Source organism: Sitophilus oryzae, unplaced genomic scaffold (assembly GCF_002938485.1).
Source record: "Sitophilus oryzae breed Bouriz unplaced genomic scaffold, Soryzae_2.0 scaffold_1869_pilon_pilon, whole genome shotgun sequence".
Taxonomy (NCBI): Eukaryota; Metazoa; Arthropoda; class Insecta; order Coleoptera; family Curculionidae; genus Sitophilus; species Sitophilus oryzae.
The window spans coordinates 1,155,895-1,177,658 of NW_022146578.1; the positions used below are offsets into that span (position 1 = coordinate 1,155,895).

The 21,764-nt window shown below is 34.5% G+C and overlaps 1 protein-coding gene across 1 annotated transcript; it reads right to left on the reverse strand.

Moving 5' to 3' along the window:
* Positions 1-714: 714 nt before the first annotated feature.
* On the reverse strand, positions 715-21,511 carry LOC115883303 (transcription factor Sox-14-like). The gene is made up of 2 exons (XM_030901648.1): positions 20,963-21,511; positions 715-1,510 (listed from the first exon to the last, which is right to left on the reverse strand). Exons 1-2 carry the CDS (start codon positions 21,181-21,183, stop codon positions 994-996), a joined length of 738 nt encoding a protein of 245 aa, XP_030757508.1. The 5' UTR covers positions 21,184-21,511; the 3' UTR covers positions 715-993.
* Positions 21,512-21,764: the final 253 nt, after the last annotated feature.

Sequence of the window (21,764 nt, forward strand, 5' to 3'; positions counted from 1 at the left end):
GGTCGTTTGGTAAAAATCGCTACGAGTAATGGTTCTCGAGATATTTGGAATCGAAATTATCAATACCTGTCATTATTGACATAAATTAAACATGTTGACTAAATAGCTTTTAGACTGAAATCATAAATTTGAAATGTTTTTGTGTCAAAAGTTCAACAGAAACTGTTTTATCATCATTTTTTTGAAGAAATTGTATTGACTATTTCGATTCTAAATATCTTGAGAACGGTTGCTCGTAACGATTTTTGACAAGAGATATTTTTACGTAAAAAATCACGGAGATGTATATTTTTTCACTCAGTAGTTTTATACAGGTACGGACAAAAAGTTATCATTCTTCAAAACATGTAGGTGGCGCCCCCCACAAATAGGAGTGATATTGACATCAAAATCAAATTTCTTATGTCAAAAGACTCCCAGACACCAATTTTCATCATAATATTGACGTTACTTCAGAACTTATTTGGAAAAAGTCGAAATATAAATGAAACTTCTACACCCTGTATCTCCGAAACTAAGCATTTTAGGACATACATTTATACGAACTTTTTTTACTTATTTTTATCTGCATAATATGCTGCCGAAGTTTCCGGAATACAGTTCGGACCACTCTGTATATCTACATATTTTCTTGATTTACAATGTTTAAACTGTAAGATTTTTTTATAATTTTATCCGAAGCCTATATAATATACAAAAATAAAAAAAAAGGAATAAACTTCGTGTTTTATTCAGAATCACAAATTTAAAACAACAAAACAACAATAATCACAGTACATTTTTCACATAACCGTCGCATTTTCATCCAATCTAAACCACTTATTTTCCACATGGACTAGTGCTTTCTCTACCAGATTCCGTCCCATCCCTGTACCCCATTAGGCCCACCGACGTGCTAGCAGCTATAGCGCTAGAACTACTTGCCAGATTAGCGATGTCGCTAAACCAACTGCCCAGGTGGTTCAGCCTTTCCGGCTGAACCGGAAGCGGTTTTCAAATAACGTGGGCTGGCATGGGTTCAGATCGAAATTCGTCATTTTTCATAATGACGCACACTGGCCTCTTGATCGATTCTGGACTGGGCGATCTCCTGGAAAAGGTGGGAGGACACATATTGCACGGATTGCTACTATTAACGTTTTGACTGGAAATGTTATTTATCGGCCAGTTGAAATTCGGCGGATACAGGGGATTGTTGCTATACAATAAAGCTAGTTCTGCTGCAAACTTGGACTCTTCTGGATGCCGAAACGGATGATAGAGATAAGGTAGTGGAGGGAACAATGATCTGGATAATTTTAGATGGTCTGGATCGGGATTAAGTAACGAAGAAAGACCGGAGGATGTTGAGATCGGTGGCATCAATGATCTTTGAAGACTTGCATTGTCCATGGAAGGAGATATGAGCGGTGACATGGCGAATCCAAATTTAGGTTCTTTCTTAATGAGGGGTTTGGGCTTGCGTCGTGGTCGGTATTTGTAGTCGGGATGTTCTTTCATGTGAAGTGCTCTGCAAGAAAAAAATGGAATGTCAGTTTGCACAAATATAATTTATTTTAAAATAAATATTATACAGGGTGAGTTTCGTACGATGTTCTCTATGGGTATCTCGGAAACTACTGGAGATAGAGAGTCGGTTAAATGGGGAAAGAATTGCAGTTTTGTGGGGTCATAAATATGCGCTTTTCAGATTTTTGAAAAAGTTCATGGCTTACTAGATATTTCGAAAAAAACAAATTTCGGCTATTTTAAAAATTGTCCCTAATTCCATTATAAGCCATTTTAGACAAAAAGTTTTCAGATAAAAGTTGTAGATAATCACGTCCTTAATGAGACTGTGCCCTCCATATTTTTCTAAAGCCTGTCATTTTTGACATATGACACAAACATATGTTTTTTTAAATGGAAACCATAGTTGGCCATGACTTCGTAAAAAGCGCCATTTTTTAAGCTTTTCAGCGATATAAGCTATAATATGTTTTCCTCGAAAAATTACTTTTATATATTACGAGTTATAGCCAATTCTTATCCTTTTTGAAACAATTTCACTTAGTTAGCCATCCAAACTTTGTAAATTAAAATAAATAAAAATTGTAAATATGCATTTTTCAAATGAAGGAAAGCGTGTAGGATTATTGGTTCAACTTTTCTTGACCATACATTTTCGAGGATACGTTGACCGGTGAATGTTACGTGTTTTTAGAGAACGGTTTTCAAGACATGACAAATTAAATTTAGATACTCGCGCATCAATCGAGTGGTTTCAACATGACTTTCACTACGACACACCAAATTTACTTATAGCCAATTCTTATCTTTCTTGACTAATTTCACTTAGATTGCATGGTATTCTTATTCAGTTATGATTTATAACTTATAAAAAGTCAGTATAAATTACTAAACGGTTCTTTACATTACACAAATTAAAACTTAAAAAAATAATATCACTACATACACTTTAAGTTATTTTAGAAAATGTTCAAGAAATCCGCCATTGTTTTGAGTTGCATCTTTTTAAAACTGAATTACTACCTATTCTCACAGAAGGACCGGTCGACTTAATTAAACTTTTCTCGTACCGCCACTTCGAGTGCCTCTCTTAATTCATAAGCTATTTTGTAAACCTTATTGTTAACTATACCGCATAAAAAATTCTAAAATGGATAGGTCAGGTGATCGAGGAGGCCCATGCAATTAGTCCACCGCTTCCTATCCCTGCGTTTGTATAATTATTATGATATAAATAATTTTAACATTTCTTTCATTATGGGGGGTGGGGGGGGTGCTGTGTCATAATGAAAGTCATGTTGGAACCACTCTATTGATGTGCGAGATCACCACGCTTTTCTTCATTTGAAAAATACATATTTACAATTTTTGTTTATTTTAATTTACAAAATTTGAACGTGACGGCTTCACATTTCTGAGAGCAACGGCGATTGAATATGTTTCCATGGCTAACTAAGTGAAATTGTTTAAAAATGATAAGAATCGGCTATAACTCAGTAATTTTTCGAAGAAACATAAGCAAATGGCAGCTGATTTATAGTTTGAGCGTTATCCAGAGCGCGAGCAAACAAACCCAGCCATTTTTATAAGGTTAGAAGATAGTTTAATCAATTTTGGATCTTTTCAAAATCCGCGTCCGAAAAATTATCAGAAAGAAGATGAACAAAATCAATATATTAATGTCCTCGGAGCCGTAACACTAGATCCAACAACATCAAGTAGAGCTATTGAATATATATATATAATATATATAATGTTATTTAGACTCAAAAATAAAGAATAACCTTAAAATAATGTAAAAAATATAGAGAATGTTTTCTTTTTATCTCATACATGCTCTTATAAGAGAACGTTTCCGCACAATGATCCAGAACGTTTATGAATATTTGCGAATGTTTTTCGTCACAAATGGAAATATTTTCTCTATTACATCACTAGTCATATTAAAAAGTTCATCTTTAATAACACCGTTCGAAGACAATTTAAATCCGATTGTATGGGAGAGGGAAACTTAATCACTGCGACTTTATAGATCTACTGTGTCCCCATTTTTTTAGTTATACCAAAATTATATCCAAATTACAAGAAATGTTGAGCACATATACTTGGGCATACGAAGCTTTGGACCTTAACCTTAACATCGACAAAATTAAAATCATGTGCACTCCCCCGGACGATCACAACGATGCTATAAAAATCGTAGAAGAATTATTAGAATAATGATATGTAGCGGAATTCAATTACCTCGGCAGTTTGATTTCGGAAAAGACCAATTTCGATTCTGAAATTCAGCACAGGATTAGCAGCGCCTCAAGAGCATTCCGGAAATTAAAAGACAGGGTTTTCTACAATCATGACTTAAGCACCAAAAAGGAACTTGCAGTGTACCGAGCAATAATAATCCCCACCATGTTATATGGAAGCGAAACCTGGGTGCCGTACTGCCGACACATGAACGGCATTAAACAAGTTGCAACAGGGATATCTTAGACAAATCTTAAGAATCAAATAGTTCCATCATGTCTCAAACGTATCGGACCATGGAAAAGCTAACTGCGAGAGTATTGAAGTTATGGTTACAAAGTCCCGCTTAAGATAGGCTGGTCACGTATGCAGAATGCAAGAAAACAGCACCAAACCAAAATCTCTACTTTACGGTGAGCTTGTAGACTGTAAGAGGAGACCGGGTGGACAACTGAAAAGGTACAAAGATATTTTCCACGAAAACTTAAAGGGGATTAACATGCGGAATGAGTGGAAAGAACCGACAGAACGGAACGCAATGGAGAAGAATTATAAACTCAGTTAACAGCGACAACCAAAAAGTAAAGGCAAGAAAGATTGTTGAATGTCCGGAGTGCGGTAGACAGATAACATCACGTATCGGGCTTTTCAGTTACAGAAAAGCTCATGAAAGAAAACGCCTTGCGTGACTATTTTCTGGTGCGTGTCAAATACTCCTCAGCAAGTAATGGCAGTATGTATGTATATGTATGAGTTATAATCAGAGACGGCTTTACAGAGGCTAGTTTCTCCATGTCCGATATCAGTTGTACCAAAGTTTACGACACGAATGTTTGTCGTCTCGGCGCACTCAGTGATGAGGTGTTCTAGTGTTTCCCCATTTTCCCCACAGAATCTCCATTCGCCATTGTCTCTTAGCTCCAATTGTTCATTGAGGAGACGGTATTTAACAGGACACCGTGAAAATCCGATTGTCCTTACTTAAATCAAGGAGAATCTTTAATTTTTCTCGGTGGTAAGTCCAATAATCGATTTTTTTCCTTTAAACAATACATTTCTGTACGATTCCGAATTTATTCGAAACATATTTTTTCTATTCTATTTTCCCCATATTTGTTTCTATCGTTCTCCTTCTCTCCAGCACAATGCCCGTTTCAACCGATTTCCGATCGACTGGAGAAACGAAGCTACTACCAACACACTTGAATAATCGCGCGATCGGGATGGCGGCGCCTATTAGAACAAAAGGTAGCGGCGCGTGAACGCGTCATTGTCGCCGAAAGGATTTGAGACTCCGGCCCCATCTAGCGGCCTCAATGGAGGCACAGGAGGTGCTCAGTGTGCTCCCACAATGGAGGCATTATCTTTTGTCGCCAGCTGAATGTGTCACAATACCTCGGATGGGGTATTATTATTGTGCTTTGTCGCGTCGAAGCTGCACGCGAATAACTTCTTAGTTTGCCGTGCGATCGACCGCGAACAGCCGAGAAATTCGATCGTTTTTATATAAGTTATCTTGGGTAAAACAACTAAAATATAATATAGCAACATATTTGTTATTTATATCTTATTACATTTTTCTTATTTTTTTACAAGTACAAATAGGAACAAACATAGGAGTATTTGTGCATAAAACTAAATATTCCCCAGCATCCTTCAGGCAGAAATCTACGCCATGGAAATATGCGTATAACTTATCTTACATAGGAACTAACTGAAACAAGAAATACCTTATCCGAGAGTCAAGAGCCATCAACTCAGTGACCATCAATTCGAAGTTAGTGAAAGAATGCGTAGAGAAGCTGAACAAATTAGGCAAAGAAAATAAAGTCCTCCTATTCTGGGTGCCAGTCCATCAAGGGATAGAAGGTAACGAAAAAGCATACGATCTAGCTAGAAAAGATACCGAAAAAACTACTAGTTGGACCAGCACCGTTTTGCTTGGAAACGAGCATAAGACAGTCCTTAAAAACCTGGAAGAGTACATTCGTAACCTGGAATGGAAATCCTCCAATGGTCCAAGACACTCGAAGAAATTTCTCAGGATTTACGACCGAGAAAAATCAAAAGTTTTCTTTGATTTAAGTAAGAACATTTTTCGGTTTGCTATGGGGTTTTTAACAGGATACTGGCTTTTGTCAAAGCTCTGAGACTGTATGATGAGTTATAACTCAAGAAAGAGGGTTACAATAGATCTCTACAATGGCGGTTATTTGCTTTCATCCGTCCATGCAATCTCCAATCTACTAGTTAGTATAAATACCGTTTTTATGACGCATGTGTTAGCTAAAGATGTTTCATATTTTCCTAAATTTTTACATGTATTCATGTGTTCAATGAATACAATGAACACTGTTCATTGTATTCAGTACTTAGTTCATTTTAGTTGCATTTGAAAAATAGAACTTTGCTGTTTTCACAAACTTGACGTAGTTTTTCTGAAATCAAAGATGCAGCAATAAAGTAAAAAAAATAACCGATGAGAGTTTGTTACAATAGTGTCGTCGTGTACCATTCGAACAGTACCTATAGAGGAGTTAAATAATTTTACTTACTTGGGTAGGATAATCCAACCAACGGAGGCACGGAACAAGATATTTTTAACAGAAGAAATAGGGCCAGAATAACAATTGGAATGCTAAACAATATTTGGAGAACTAGACTATTTCCAACTTACCAAACTTAAAATTTTCAATTCAAATGTCAAGCCTTACTGTATGGTGCCGACCTGGAAAGTTACACCGCCATTAACTAACAAATTTCAAGTACTTATAAACCTGTGTATAATGAAATCAAACTAAAAAAATAATTTGAATTGGTCACACTTTAAAGCGTAGCGGCAACAACATCGCTAATCGCAGAGCTATTGAATGATATTCACAAGGACAAAAGAAGAACTGATCCCCTCAAACACACATGGTAAAGAACCATTATAAAGGAATCGAAACTAAATTGTCATGGCTCTATTAGTTTCTAAGTTACAGGGTAATATTGCAAATTTTACAGTTTCAGAAACATATTGTAACCCCGTTACCCGACAACTTATCAAAAAGTAGTAGCAGTGGTTTACTTAGTTTTTTTCTATCTTTCTATTATTGATATATCAGACGAGGTTTAGTTTTCTTTAATCGAGACATCCTGTATAAAACCGGAGGGATTTCCGGATTTAGACCGTAACTTATTGAGTTGGCAATTCGGCGTTTTGTCTACTTTTACATTTATTAGGACTCTTCAGGTGAGGGAAAGTGGAAGATCATAATAAGTTAAAAAAATATACAGGGGCGCAGCTGAACTTTAGACGAAGCTATTTAGAGGAGAGCAACGTTAACCCAGTATATAAAAGATCTGAATTAGAATATAGAATTACGAGTTGATGGGAATAATATATTTTTTTATTGAATATTCGATAATAGCAATGAACTAATTGAAAAGGAAGCATGCTGTGAGATGCTGTACAACGATAAACTGCGAGATTGAATTTACTTTAAGTAATCAAATTATTTAATACACTATTTTTAGAAATGTAACAAGTAATATATTAATGTTTACAATTAACAATTAAAGGAACATATAAAACAATGTATCAGAGCACTTTTAATACTCGTATGATTATATCATGCAATAATTCCGCAATGAATCATTAGTATTATTTACAATTTTAATCTCTGAGTACACAGCAGTAATACTACAGGATTGCATTCCTCCCATGAATTATATTCAGTACTTAAATTCACTAGTATATGTTTAATCTGTAGATTTATTGTAACAAAGAATGCTTTCTTGTATCTTAAATTTCGGGTATTAATTTTTAGCGTAATTTATTTTAGATAAATAAAATTCCTTTCAATTATGACTGACTATGGAATGTAGAAATCATGAGAACCAGACGATATGACGATAACTAAGCATGTGTAGAGTAATACACTAGATATGAGAACAAATTACATACCTTTAGTGTATTATGTGTATAATATTTTCCAGGTGATGATTCCAGAAATAGTCGAATGGATTAATATACCACTCAGTATTTAGTTCCAGAATCACATCTGATGGACTGAAGACTGTAAAGCTTCTCATAGACCAGCCTACAATTATCTATACAAGTACTGGAATGATAAAATTAATACTTGCCAGATAAGCATAGGAATCAGAAAACCATTATCCTTTGTATATTTCTGATTGTAACATTTATAAAAACTGATGCTTCGTTTTTCCGCTAGAGGCCATCAAACTTTAAAAAAATTAACACATTGTTTGAAATATTTTAAGAACCGTTTTTCCGCTTTGAATCAGATTGTGGGTGTCTATGTTTTACTAAGTGCTTTAACATTTGACTTTTACAAAAATCAAGTAAAATTACAGGAAGAGTGAAAACCCCTACCTATACATAAATTTTACTATAAATATTTTCCAACTCAACCGACGACCGATTTTCTTCTTGTAACAAACAGATTTCCCAATGGGTGGGAACTAAAGAAAATGGTCAACGAAGACTGGCTTACGGTGTTTTTAAAACGAAATAATAAACTGTCAATACATACCCCAGAGTCAACTAGTCTTGCTCGCGCAATGAATTTTAACTGGGAAAATGTAAGGACATTTTTCGAAAGTTTAGCAGTGGATATGCATCGGTTTACTCCAAGCAATATCTGCATTGTGGATGAAACTGGCTGCAATACTGTGCAAAAACCTAGTAAAGAAATTTCAAAAAAAGATGCAGCTAAAAAGATAGTTGTAAAAAAAAGAGAACGAAAAGGACTGGATTGCCAGAAAAACTGAAGGCCAAAAGAAAGAAGGCTGCAAAGAAAGAAGACTTGGATATATTTTCTAGTAATAACAATAAGTAAGAAATGTTTTGCTTGGTTTGCTTTGGTAGCTATAAACAAAATAATGAAGATTGGTTTCAGTGTAGGACATGCAAGCTATGGGCGCACAGCTCTTGTGCTAAAAACGACTTTTTGTTTATTTGTCACTATTGCCTTTCGGACTAAGTGCTAAGGAAGTGTAGTTTTTAGTGTTTTGTAATTCAAATACGTATAAATAAATATTTTTTTTAACTCTGTACATTTATTTATACAATAAATGTGTCGAAAAATTCCTATGACATATTAGAATTAATCACAGAAAATTAAAGAAAAACTGTGTAAAAAAATGAAGGAACTCGTAAACACCTAACACATTTCCCAAAATTTTCCCGAATATAAATCACAAGTATTGTTTACAGCCCTAATCCCGTTCCGCACACACGTAAAGTATTCGAGCGCCCCTCCCAGCCCCATTCTCCGCAACGACTTTATTAATATGCCCCGGACTAATCCGGCATAATGGAGGCGGGCAGGCAGGCGGCGAACGCCGTTCCCGGGCGCGAGCTGTTATCTTTTGTACAACAGACGACCTGCTTTGTAGTAATTCATTTTAAATCTCTGTTTATTGAGATGGGCTCGGGGGAGAGGCGGAACGGCGAGCGTCGCGGCGCCCGCCTGGATCTGCACCGCCATCAATTACGGCGGCACAAAAGCGCCAAGACGGCGTCTTTGTGGCCGAGTCTAGATTTCGCCACAATGCCGACACTTTTTTAACTTGTCAGGGGTTTTGTTTGCTAAAAATTGTAAAGAATCCGGTATTTTATTTCTTCTTTAGATGGTGTAATTTTGAATGCTGTAATCAAATCACTGATTTGGAACTGAAAGCTAAATAAATTCTAATATGTAGTTTCCTATACAGATTTTGTTTATTCATTTTTCACCATATACAGGGTGTCCCAATATTCCGTGGACATAGAACTACTACGTAGTTTTGCAATCCAAATAAGTTTATAGGACACAATTTATCTTTATACAAAAGTGCTTCGTTTGTCCGCTAGAGGGCATCAAACTTTAAAAAAATAAACACATTTTTTGAATTATCTTAAGAACCGTTATTCCGATTTGAAAGAGATTTTGGCTCCCTTAGTTTGTTAAAGCACTTAGCAAAACATCTAAGTGCTTTAACATTTGACTTTCACAAAAATCAAGAAAAAGTACGGGAAGGGTGAAAACTATCCCCTAGATACTTAAAATATTTTTCAACTCAACCGACGACCGATTTTCGTAAAATGGTCTCTCTAGTATTTACTACATTTTTTGCCTGTTGTAAAAAAAACGTCACATCATATAGTTTTTGAGAAAACATTTTTGGAGAATTTATTTTTCCAAAGCAGACCTACAAAATATACACGGATACACGGAGTTCCAATATTTCGTGGTCATAGAACAACTATGTATTCTTCTTTTAAATATTTTTTTCCTCAAAAAGTATGAACGGTGGAGTTTTTTTACAAGAGACAAAAAATGTAGTAAATACTAGAGAGACCATTTTATGAAAAGAAAATCGATTGTCGGTTGAGTTGGAAAATATTCATAAAAAAATTTATGTAGGGGTGGAGGTAGTTTTCACCCTTTCCGTACTTTTTCTATGATTCTAGCATCATTTAGTTACTCTATCTTGATTAAATTAATTTATTCCATACTTGTCCTCCCTATACAGGGTGGCGCACCTCATTCGCCTCGGTTGATTATACGAGAACTTAAAGATGTGGAAACAAAATATTCTATGCGTATATGGGGGGACGCAATATGCATAATTTAAAATTATTTTGAAATGTACAGGGCGTGTTAGAACTAAGATCCATACCAAAGTTATATTTTTTCTTATGGAACATACACTCGGTATTTTATTTCATTTTTGGATTCATGGACATTTTTTTTTAAGGCATTTATTATATAAGGGAGAGGCATTTATATAATAAAAAGTCTGTCAACACCCTGTACTTTACTTTTCAGAGTTAATTCTTGTGCTGACTTTGAAGCCAGAGAAATAAAATTTACTAAAAAAATGTATTGCTTCTTTAATTGTATCCAGGGGTATCAAAATTTGCTGGTCTATTTTAAATACAGGGTGAGTCTTAAATAACTGCAAATATTTTTAGAGCTGGCAGATCTCGATAAAAGAAACATATTTTCTCTTTACCATTTTTCAGATAAGTCCAAAATAACCGGGTTATTTAAGTTTGAAAATGAAAAAAAAAAATGTTTTTTTTTTTAAAAAATTTTAAGAGCCACCGGATTTTTTCTGTTTTTGCATACCTTTTACTGCCGTAACCATAGAGTAAAGCCGTAACTATGGTAATATCAGAGATTAAGAAGTAAAAAAATCTGCGGTGAGCAGGCAGTTCTAAAAAGTTTTCGAAAAATATACAGGGAAATTTAAAAGAAAATGCACTACTTCAACATCTTTTTTTTTGCGAAAAAACCTCATAGACGTATCTGTTCCTGGGGTCGAAATATACCACCCCTGAAAATATTTGCCCTTATTTAAGACTTACCCTGTATATATTTTACATAAAAACTTTGTTCTTTCAACTGCAACACTCATCATATACCTGTCTGGCTCAGATTTTGAATAAAAAGCGATTTTTCAATAAAATTGTAATCAAGATGGCTGTGTCGCCATGGCAATTTGCTAGTGACAAAGTAGCTATTTTCAGAATCAAAATTAGTTTAAAGTATTTAAACATATTAAACCCTTATAATAAATGCCTTATTTTATGTTCAAAAATTCAAAAATGAAATAAAATACCGGGTGTTACATAAGAAAAAATATAACTTTAGTATGGATCTTAATTCTGACAGACCCTGTATATTTGAAAATAATTTTAAATTATGCACATTGTCTCTCTACATATTCCCATAAAAATTTGTTTCTACATCTTTCCGTTTTCGTATAATCAACCAAGGCGAATGAGGTGCGCCACCCTGTATAAATGAGATTGTATGCTTTCCGAATATTTTCATCCTTTATGAGACGATATTTATTTAAAGTAGTTTAAAAGCCCCCTTTCCAAGCTTATTTTTAGGTAAATACCAGTCCAAATACGGCTCTCTTCATTTCTTTATCTGCGACAACACGGTTCATTGTGTCGCGCCTTACACGAAATAATGCTCGTGTTGTAGCAACGATAATTCGGTATTTGTTTGTTTGCCCTACGAAACCTGGGCAAATACCGATTTAAAAACATTTTTTATCTCGTCGTCGAACCAACTGATAAGGCGTTTCCTTGTTTGCCAACCAACAATATAGAAATAAATGGTCGTGTACGATGGTGATGGGAGAGGTGCTCTTTCTCTGCTCTCGAGTGAGATTCTTGCTGCGAGTTGAGATCAGACGAACACCTTTTGTTGACCGGAGATAATGCGCCTTTTATATCGATATAATGTGGTGAGGCTTAAGGTTATCGATATGCAAATACCAGGACATTCAGACAATGAGGGGAAAGAATAAATAATAGTAGTAGATACAAGGCTGTTTGAAATTTAAAGAATATACCTACTGACAGTAAGGAGTCTAAATAATTCGTGATATCTCTAGTTGAACTTGCATGACACGGTTTTAGAAAACTGCAATATCTAAGGGCCATTTCGCACCAACACAGTCCAGTCTAGTCCAGTCAAATCACTAAAGTCCACTGCTAACACGCCAAATGCGTCCGACGTTTATTGATAACATTTTTATAACGTGTTTTTAGCAAAAATAAGCAGTTTAACAACAGAACGCTTTGAAAATGAATGAGATTCTTAGAGTAATAATTTTACGTCAATTAGAAAAAAGAAGAAGGCGAAGGAGAAATTTATTTTGGATACATCCCATTCATAATAGAAGACTTGTTTTCGGATGTTTTAGTCACTTATTTCTCGATTTATTAGATGATGCCAAGAAACTTTACAATTTTTTTCGAATGGGACCAGATTTTCGATGACACTAGCAATATATTCTGGGTTTCTATGTGTTTCTATGTTGTTTCTATGGGCACCCCCATTTTTTATTGCATATCTCTATGAAATTCTATGAATTTTGATGTCAAACACCCTATACCTGACATTAATCGTTTTTGAGAAAAAAATGTTTAAAATTTTTGGAGGAAAAAAAATCACTATCAAAAAAAATTTATAGCCTAAACATCAAATTTAGTGATTACTACAGCCACTGTGACATAAAGAGAAAACATGTGGCTATCTACCGGGTGAGTCTCAAAAGTGGCTCAGCTCTATAACTTTTTATTTTTTCAGTTAAAAAACGAGATTTAGTATGTTTTAGTATATGACAAAAATGAGGATTGATTGACGTATTCAATTTTCGGTCACTTCCTGTTTTACCGGAAATGATTACAACTTTTTATTTTTAAATGGTACCCTCGGTATTCTTTTTTTTTGCTTTATTCGATAGAAAATAATGCTCTGAAGAGAATGACATATCATGGTTTATTTGAAATTATAACTTGCGGTTCATAACGAAAATTTGACTCGAAATACCAAGTGTGTGGTATCAAATTACTCGTAAAAAACGCTTTTTCCAAATATTCTAATGAGCCACCCTCGTTCTATTTGAAAAAATTGAGATATGATTAACAATACGATTTGGGCATCTTTTAACCGACCGGCCAGGACAAGACACTAAAAACATTAGACGATCAAATATATTTTTCCAAGGCTCCTTGATTAAGGATTAGTGTTTTTAACAAAGCTATGGCACACTAGATTGAAATTTAAAATACGATTTTTTATTAAGCGAGAATGTCAAAAATTGACATATGATATGTCATTCTATTCAGAATGCCATATTCTATCGAATAAAGTAAAAAGATACCGGTGACCATCGCTTCCGGTGAAACGGAAGAAATATTTTTCTCAAATATGCTAAGGAACCACCCTTGTTCCATTTGAAAACATTGAGATATGATTAAAAATACGATTTAGGCATCTTTTAGACGATTAAATCTAATTTTCCAAGGCTCCTTGATTAAAAAATAGTATGTTTATCACAGCCGTAGCACTCTAGATTGAAATATATAATACGATTTGTTTACAAGCGAAAATGTCAAAAGTTGACATATGATATGTCATTCTATTTAGAGTGTCTTTTATATCGAAGAAAGTAAATATATACTGACCATTTAAAAATCAAAAGTTGTAGTCATTTCCAGTGAAACAAGAAGTGATCAAAATTTATTAAAAACGCCAATCGATCCTAATTTATGTCACATACTAACATGAATCCATAACTTTCCGGACAAAAAAACCAAAATGCATTACATGATGTTTGGCCTGACATTTCTCAAGAAATAAGCATTGTCTTGCCCATAGTAGAATTAAAGAAAAAACTGGGGGGAGTCTATTATGTCTTATTTCCCTGCTTTTATTAAAAGATAGTATCCACCATGTCCTATTACCAGGGGCGGATACAAGAATTTATTTTAGGGGGGGCCCAAAAAAAAAGTAACGTAGAATATGCTTTTTAGGGCGCCGTTTTTAAACCAAAAGGCTAATATTTAAGCAAATTTAAAGATTTTAGGGGGGGCCCGGAGCGCAACTTAAAACTATTATACTAGCGGCAATCCCAGCACTTAATATATTATCCATATCTGCTAAAACCAAGAGTATACGTACGACACTGAGTTAATTTCACAAATTAACGCGCCAGGTTTGTGTTCGACGTTGGAGTTGGAACCAACGTTGGAAGCATCGTATAATGGCCCCTCTACACGTTGGCCAATGCATGTGCCAATACGCTGGCCAGCGCGTTGGACCAACGTGTAGAGGGGACTATTGGTCTGTTGGCTGCACTGGCCGAGTTGGCCCAAGCATTGGCGACCAATCCGTTAGCCGTGGTTTTTTCAAGATACTTTAAAAATGATCCCTCTACACGTTGGCCAATGTGTTGGCCAGTGCGTTGACCAATACGCTGGCCAATGCGTTGGGCCAACGTGTAGAGGGTACCTTTGGTCGTGTTGGCGGCACTGGTCGAATTGGCCCAATCATTGGCGACCGATCCATCTGTTGTCGGTTTTTTCAAGACACATCAAAGGGAGTTGGTATTGATCGGTGATATTTTTCTGTGTGTATACGGGGTTTCTCAATATTTCCAGGATATAGAACTACTACTTATTTTTTTGGAGTCAAGATAAGTTCATTGGACACAATTTACCTCTATACAAAAGTGTTTTGTTTGCCCGTTAGAGGGCACCAAGGAGATCATTTTAAGAACCGATATTCCGATTTGAACTAGATTTGGTGTTTCTATGTTTTGCTAAGTGTTTTAACAAGGTGAAAGGTAAGAACTACCCTCACTCCTACTTAAATAATTTTAATAAAAATATTTTACAATTCTACCGACGACTTTTTTTCCGTAAAATGGACCTCATAGTATTTACTAAATTTTTTGACTCTTGTAAAAAACGCTACATCGCCTAGATTTTGAGAAAAAAAAATTGGAGAATTTTTGAAGTGAAACTTCTTTACGCGCAATGGGAGTAAAAACTGAAGGCCGGAACACGGCCGAGACGGGACGCGAGACGAGACGTGGGAGCAAAAGTGGCAACGTTGACTTTTTGATCTTGGAACATCGTAACTCGGACCATATGTGAGCTAGGGGGCCAACACTCAGAATGTAGATGGGGCTCGAAGACAAGACTTTTCGTGGTATTTTGACGATCAATTAAAAATTTACGCCTAATAATCAGCAAAACACAGAAACACCAACTGACTGTGAGACATTTAATTTTAAAATCCAAAAATTTAAATCAATCAAATTCGAATTAAAATTGAAAAAAATAATCACGAAAAAAAAAGATGAAAAGCAAATTAATCAAAACTTAAAAAAAGTACAACTGGTGGGAATTGAACTTGCGACCAATGGATCCAGATCGCGTCAACCGATTCACTGACCCAACGATATCATCCTAGTAAATCTTTTGATTTCGGTATTAAACTGCATGATTTTTTTTATAACTCGGTAATGTACACACATGGTACACACTAAGGTAGTGCCTATAAGCGCTGACTAAATAAATTGTTGCAGTCGCTAACGTCCGGATATCTATTTTTTATCTTGGCGTCGAGATAAACTAAACGTCGTGTTGACAGATTTCCATTTCCTTGGCCAATACGTGTGCCAACGTATTGGCCAACGCACTGGCCAACACATTGGCCAACGTCTAGAGGGACCATTTGAGACATATTTGCCAATTGTAATATTGTCGAAAACTGTGTCAAATGTTGGTTCCAACGTATCGTGTAGGACCGTCTTTAAAAAAGATAAAGGCAATAAAAGTCCAAAATCTTGTTAGTTTCAATACTGAACTTTTGTCTACCAAATCCAAATAGACTTAATTTTTAAATAATATTAAATATATTCTGAAAGCATTAAAACATTTCCCTAAAATATTTAAAAATAATTTTATTGTAAATGCTTTTATTGTAGTTGCTTTTACAACTTTTTAATATATAAATTACAGTAAGTGTGCAAATAATTAAATCTATTTGGATAAAACCTTCTGTGATAAAAGGACGTGAGAAAATCGAATAAATCTATTAAGGGTTCTGTTTGTAAACTACGGAAACCCTAAAGACGCTAACGATAAGAGGGATGCTCTTTCTCTGCATTCAAGTGTACTTCTGGCGTGAATTTCAGGCTTTTCAGATTTTAAAGGTACACCTTTTGTTGACCAGAGATAATGGAGCCTTTTATGCCGATAAAATGTGGTAATTCTCGCGGTTATCGGTGAGTAAATAGAGCCTCGTTTTGTGGCGAGAACAAATACGTAAGTATGTGTATTTAGAACCATGTGTACCAAGACAGAATTGTTTTATATGAAACCTAAAATCGACTTCATTATATCATTGAAGGAATTTGTTTCTGGATGTTTTTCTTTAAGTTAATTTTTTAGACAGCACTTAATACGATTTTACCAATCAATTAAAACTTTATATACTGGGTGGTCCGAACTGTATTCCGGAAATTTCGGCAGCAATTTGATATCACACACTTGGTATTTCGAATCAAATTTTGGTTACGAACCGCAAGTTATAATTTCAAATAAACCATATGCGATAATGTCAAAAGTTGACATATATGATATGTCATTCTATTCAAAATACCATTTTCTATCGAATAAAGTAAAAACATACCGAGGGTGCTATTTAAAAATCAAACGTTGTAGTCCTTTCCGTTGAAACAGGAAGTGACCAAAAACAATTGAATACGTCAATCAATCCTAATTTATGTCATATACTAACATATCAAATCTCGTTTTTTTATCTGAAAAAATAAAAAAGTTATAGGGGGTGAGCCACTTTTGAGACGCACCCGGTATTTATGATGTTGTTGGTATTTATTCACAGTTAGAGCTATATGTGATTTATTTTATCTAAATCTATGCCACACTTTAAAACAGCAATTGTAAAAAACATCTAAATATTCTATAAATATTTGTTTTTTTTGTTGGGAAGCTATAAATATTTTATATTTTATTGTTTGCATATACCATATATATTTTGTACTATTTATTCCAAAACTACTTCTTAAGAAAATAATGTTTCACTCATTTGTATATCAAATAAAATGAATCTAGATGCTTCTATAATCCTACCAAGCGAGTCAAGTAATAGGAACGCTTATCTAAGTGTGACAATAAATTTAATGATCTATGAGTATTTAAACAATTTATTTTTGACTGCTATTATTTGATGATTAACGCAATTTTCAGTTGAATTAACTTTATAAATCATTGACACAAAAATAGCACATCTTAAACAATTATTTCTAAAATTAAATGTGGTTGAAACTTTACCACAGCTTACTTTACTTTGCTAATATAATATATAGGGTGATTCCCGGCGATGCGATGGCACGTTAGACGTTTATGGAGAACCGGTGATTTGCAGTTTTGAAAATTTAGATTTTTATATAAAACATACATGCTACATCTTTCTAAAATAATTTTCAGAATTACAGTGTTGCCGCATCATTTGAAAAGTGGTAGCATCTTTCTTTTTTTAAATGGAACATTTTAGAAACTATTTTAATATCTCATAATTTTTCTATTATATTAACCTATCTATACCTATTTCTAATAGTTTCTGAGATAAAAAATAAAACATGTATAAAATTGATAAACACATGATTTGGAATAAGCACTGGTAAAAGGTAAAATCATGAACTGAACATTTTTAAAGTTGAAATTTGGATTATAAATTAACGAAAGTCGGTATACTCGATCTGTCTAAACCAGTTGATTGGCTATTACACAGGGGCAGCTAAAAATTACTTGAAAATGTAAATAAATTATTCGAAAATTGTAATAATATACGGGGTGTTCCATTTAAAGTAACAATGATGCTACCAATTCTAGTATACTGTAGTGCTGAAAATAATTTAGACAGATGGAGCAGTTGCCGTTATACAAAAATACAAATTTTTAAAAAAATCAAATCACTGCTTCTCCATAAACGTCTAACGTTCCATGGCCATGAATCACCCTGTATAAAATAGTACTTTCTTGTATAAAATTACCAACACTCATGCGAATACAAAATATTTTAGAGACATATTACATTTCTATCAAATAATTAATCAAATTTTAAAAAATGCCTACTGCATAAAAATGGCTAACATACATGGTGACCCAGTGTTCCAAAAAGTTCCAAATAATATTAAGTTTTCTATTGGATATATTCACATTCACTCAAAACTTATAAATTTGTGGGGATGAGTAACCCATATTCTAAAAATACTTTCATTGATATACAGGGTGATTCAAATATATTTTTATACTAATGTTAGAGTTTTCAATAGAATTCTTTCTGTATATTTTTACCCTTCCCCTATATCGAGTGTTTCTTGAAATATGTCTATTTTTGGTTTACATTTTTTGCACTTTTACTTCTTAACTCTTTCAAAGTTAAATGCCGCTGATTATTGATATTTTTTAGCCAAAAATAATTCTTCACAGTTTCTAACTAATTAATTTTAAACATTCGACCAATGTGTACTACCAACTACCAGTCATGGAGTCTACCCACCTATGCATGCGAAACCTGGATACAAAATAGACATCATAAGGAAACTGCAGGCCGCACAACGCTCAATGGAACGAAATATGCTGGGAATAACCAAGAGAGACCATAAAAGAATAGAGTGATTACGACAAAAGACCTAATAGATGTCATACACAGAGTCAAATTCCGCAAATGTTAATGGGCAAGACACCTGGCAAGAAGAACGGACAATAGATGGACCATAAAATTTACAGCATGGTACTCACACAGAATTAAGAGACCTAGAAGAAGACCGAACCTGAGATGGGACCATGATATTAGAAAATTATAAGGGATAACTTTGGCCCGCATAGCCAAAAATAGACAACAACAAGGGCGGTTTTAGAAAAACATTTTAGGGGGGTAATTTTTTTTAAATTAAAAACACTCAAGCTTCATTCAGAACTTCGCAATTAGTGGAATAAATTAGAATACTCAATTAACGCAGAAGTTTGTTCCCTTAATTTTAATGTAAGCATTCAGAACGTCAAAATTAGTGGTAGACATTTTCATTTACTAGAAAAAGTTATCAAACTTTTAACTTTTCCACTAATTATACTTCAAAATTTGCGACAAATGTCATTTTGGCCTTTGATTACCTTCCGTCAAGAGAAATTGTGGTTAGAAATCAAAAGTTGATTGTTTCATAAGCTAAATAGGCTTTCTCTATGGATACAACTGACTAACGCAAGCTGTTGCTAGGATATTCTATTAATTTTAATTGAATTTTTTAAACGTTGTGAATGATCGTAAACTAAAAAGTATACAGTGTAATTGAAATCACTAATTGCCAGGTTCTGAATGAAGCTTAATATAGAAATAATAATATCAATAATAAATGTTTTTTTTTCTTACATTTGCTGTTCTTAAACCTGCTGGCCTTAAATCTGAGACTGAGGGATTCTTACTGACATGTCATGTTGATCTAATAAATACTTTTGTGTGCCGCAGTTAGTTTACTGATGTGAAATACTGGTGATAGAAAAGAATAAGCAGGCTATACTCTGAATTACAATTGAGATTGTCGGCGTTTTAGGAGGGATGAGAGCTCTTAACCGAACTTCGGAAAATTCTATGATGGCAAGGTTCATCCGGGCAACATACGATTCGAGCTTAAAAGATGACGTTTACCGATTTGAAATTTTAAATATTATTTATTAGTTCTAACAAATCGCCCTTGTTCTAACAGAAATATGATATATAAATAATATATTGCTAAAGGGGATTTTTCATTTGATGTTTAAGTTAATGTAAAATTTACTAAATTATTTTTTTGAAGTTTGATCAGTCTAGGTGGGGCTTTTTTGAAGTTTGATCGGTCTAGGTTTCTAAATACCCCCATTACCTCTCCCTTAAAACCGCGCTTGGACAACAATTGGCCCAACTACAAAGATAGTATGTGAGGGAGGCTACACCATAATTGGAAATGATTGAAAACTGAAAATGATGATGATGATGAAGATTTTAAAATACTTTAAATTGCCTTGGTATACCTACATATTATACAATATGTTCCGGGATTGTCTTTAAAAGAGGCGAAACTTTTTTTATTATTGACACTTTGAGAAAAATGCATTCTTCATAACATTTTTTGCTTCTTCTATAATGGCTAATACCGTTTATACTTTTCCAAATTTCTATATTGTTTCATAGAAAATTAAAGAAACATGAGAATATTTTTTTTTCTTCGATGTCCTAATATTTTAAACGCGTTTCTATGGCAATATAATTTCCTTTTTGTTCTTTGATTCTGCAAAAATTCACTAAGACAAATTTCTTTTCCTCTAGGTATATTATAATTGATTTTGTAAAATTAAAATAGCAGTACCCCCAGGCAGTACATTATTAATTATTATTGTATTATTGCCAAACCTGTGTTGAAAATATGTTTTAATTTGATGGTTTTGGATATAATTTTGTTTTAATACTAGTTTCTTTTTATACTAAAAAAAGTTTATAGTATTAAAATGCCTACTATAAATACACTTCTTCTCAGAGTTACTTTTTTCATTACTCGTTAAAATTTGTACGTACAGTTAATATTTTAAACAATTATCTGACAATAATACAACTGAAATGGAGTACCATACACCTATAAAAAATTATCTCGTTTACTTTTAATCTACAGTCATTTTGTTGAATATGCAAATCTGTTTCGAAGTAAAGAGACACTTTAAAAACCACCAAGAAATAGTTTCCAAGTGGACTGTGATATAGAAACAGTTATTATTTCCTGTAATTTAACCGCATGCATAATATTTGGTGAAACTAGAATCATTGTTCTCTATATAAAAACTCACCTTAATCGTTTAGCCTCATCGATGAACGGCCTCTTTTCACTCTCGCTCAACAGTTTCCATTCGGCACCCAAACGTTTCGAAATCTCCGAATTGTGCATCTTCGGATTTTCCTGTGCCATCTTCCTCCTCTGACCTCTGGACCACACCATAAACGCGTTCATCGGCCTCTTGATATGCTCCTGATTGCCGGCAAGCACCGCGGTTGGCTTTGGTGACGACATCACTCAGTTTTATTATCACTACAAAGTTTTTAGAGGCATATATATTCACACGAACCACGTCGGGGAGTTCAGAAGGTTATATATATTTTTTTATATGTCTTTATGAACTCCGATATATGCACCACTGTCGGCTGTATATAGTTGGACTGATAGCGTCTTGTAAATTGGCTTGATGCGACGATAGCGAGATAAAGTGGTGTTTTTGCGTGTTGTGGGCTGTCGGTTAACTTTGGTGCGATTGATACGGCCCAACTGGTTTCACGCGTTGCACCCTGAAGGGCCACGCGCCTCGGGGGGCGGGGCATCGGCTTGCGCGGGAATTATCGCTGCCGCCCGATTTATTGGGGTCGAGAAGTGGCGGTTTTATGTTGTCTCCCGACGTGAATATGTGTTTGTACGGCTCGGCTCGCCTTTGTAGGTGTCGCGGGAGGCTTAAGCCGAGGTGGGAGCGGAGATGGGGGTTGATAACGGGAAGAAGACGTAGAAGTGTTTGGATGGAGAAAAATGCGGTTTAAATTTGGGGGGAAATAAATTAGGTATCTTTCAGTAAATGTATCTACAGGGTTGTATATGTAAAGTGG

Coding starts and splice junctions, on each gene's coding strand:
- LOC115883303 (XM_030901648.1), bottom strand. CDS start 21,183: ATGTCGTCACCAAAGCCAACCGCGGTGCTTGCCGGCAATCAGGAGCAT. Junction 1,511..20,962: donor GATGAGGCTAAACGATTAAG/GTGAGTTTTTAT, acceptor TTTTTCTTGCAG/AGCACTTCACATGAAAGAAC.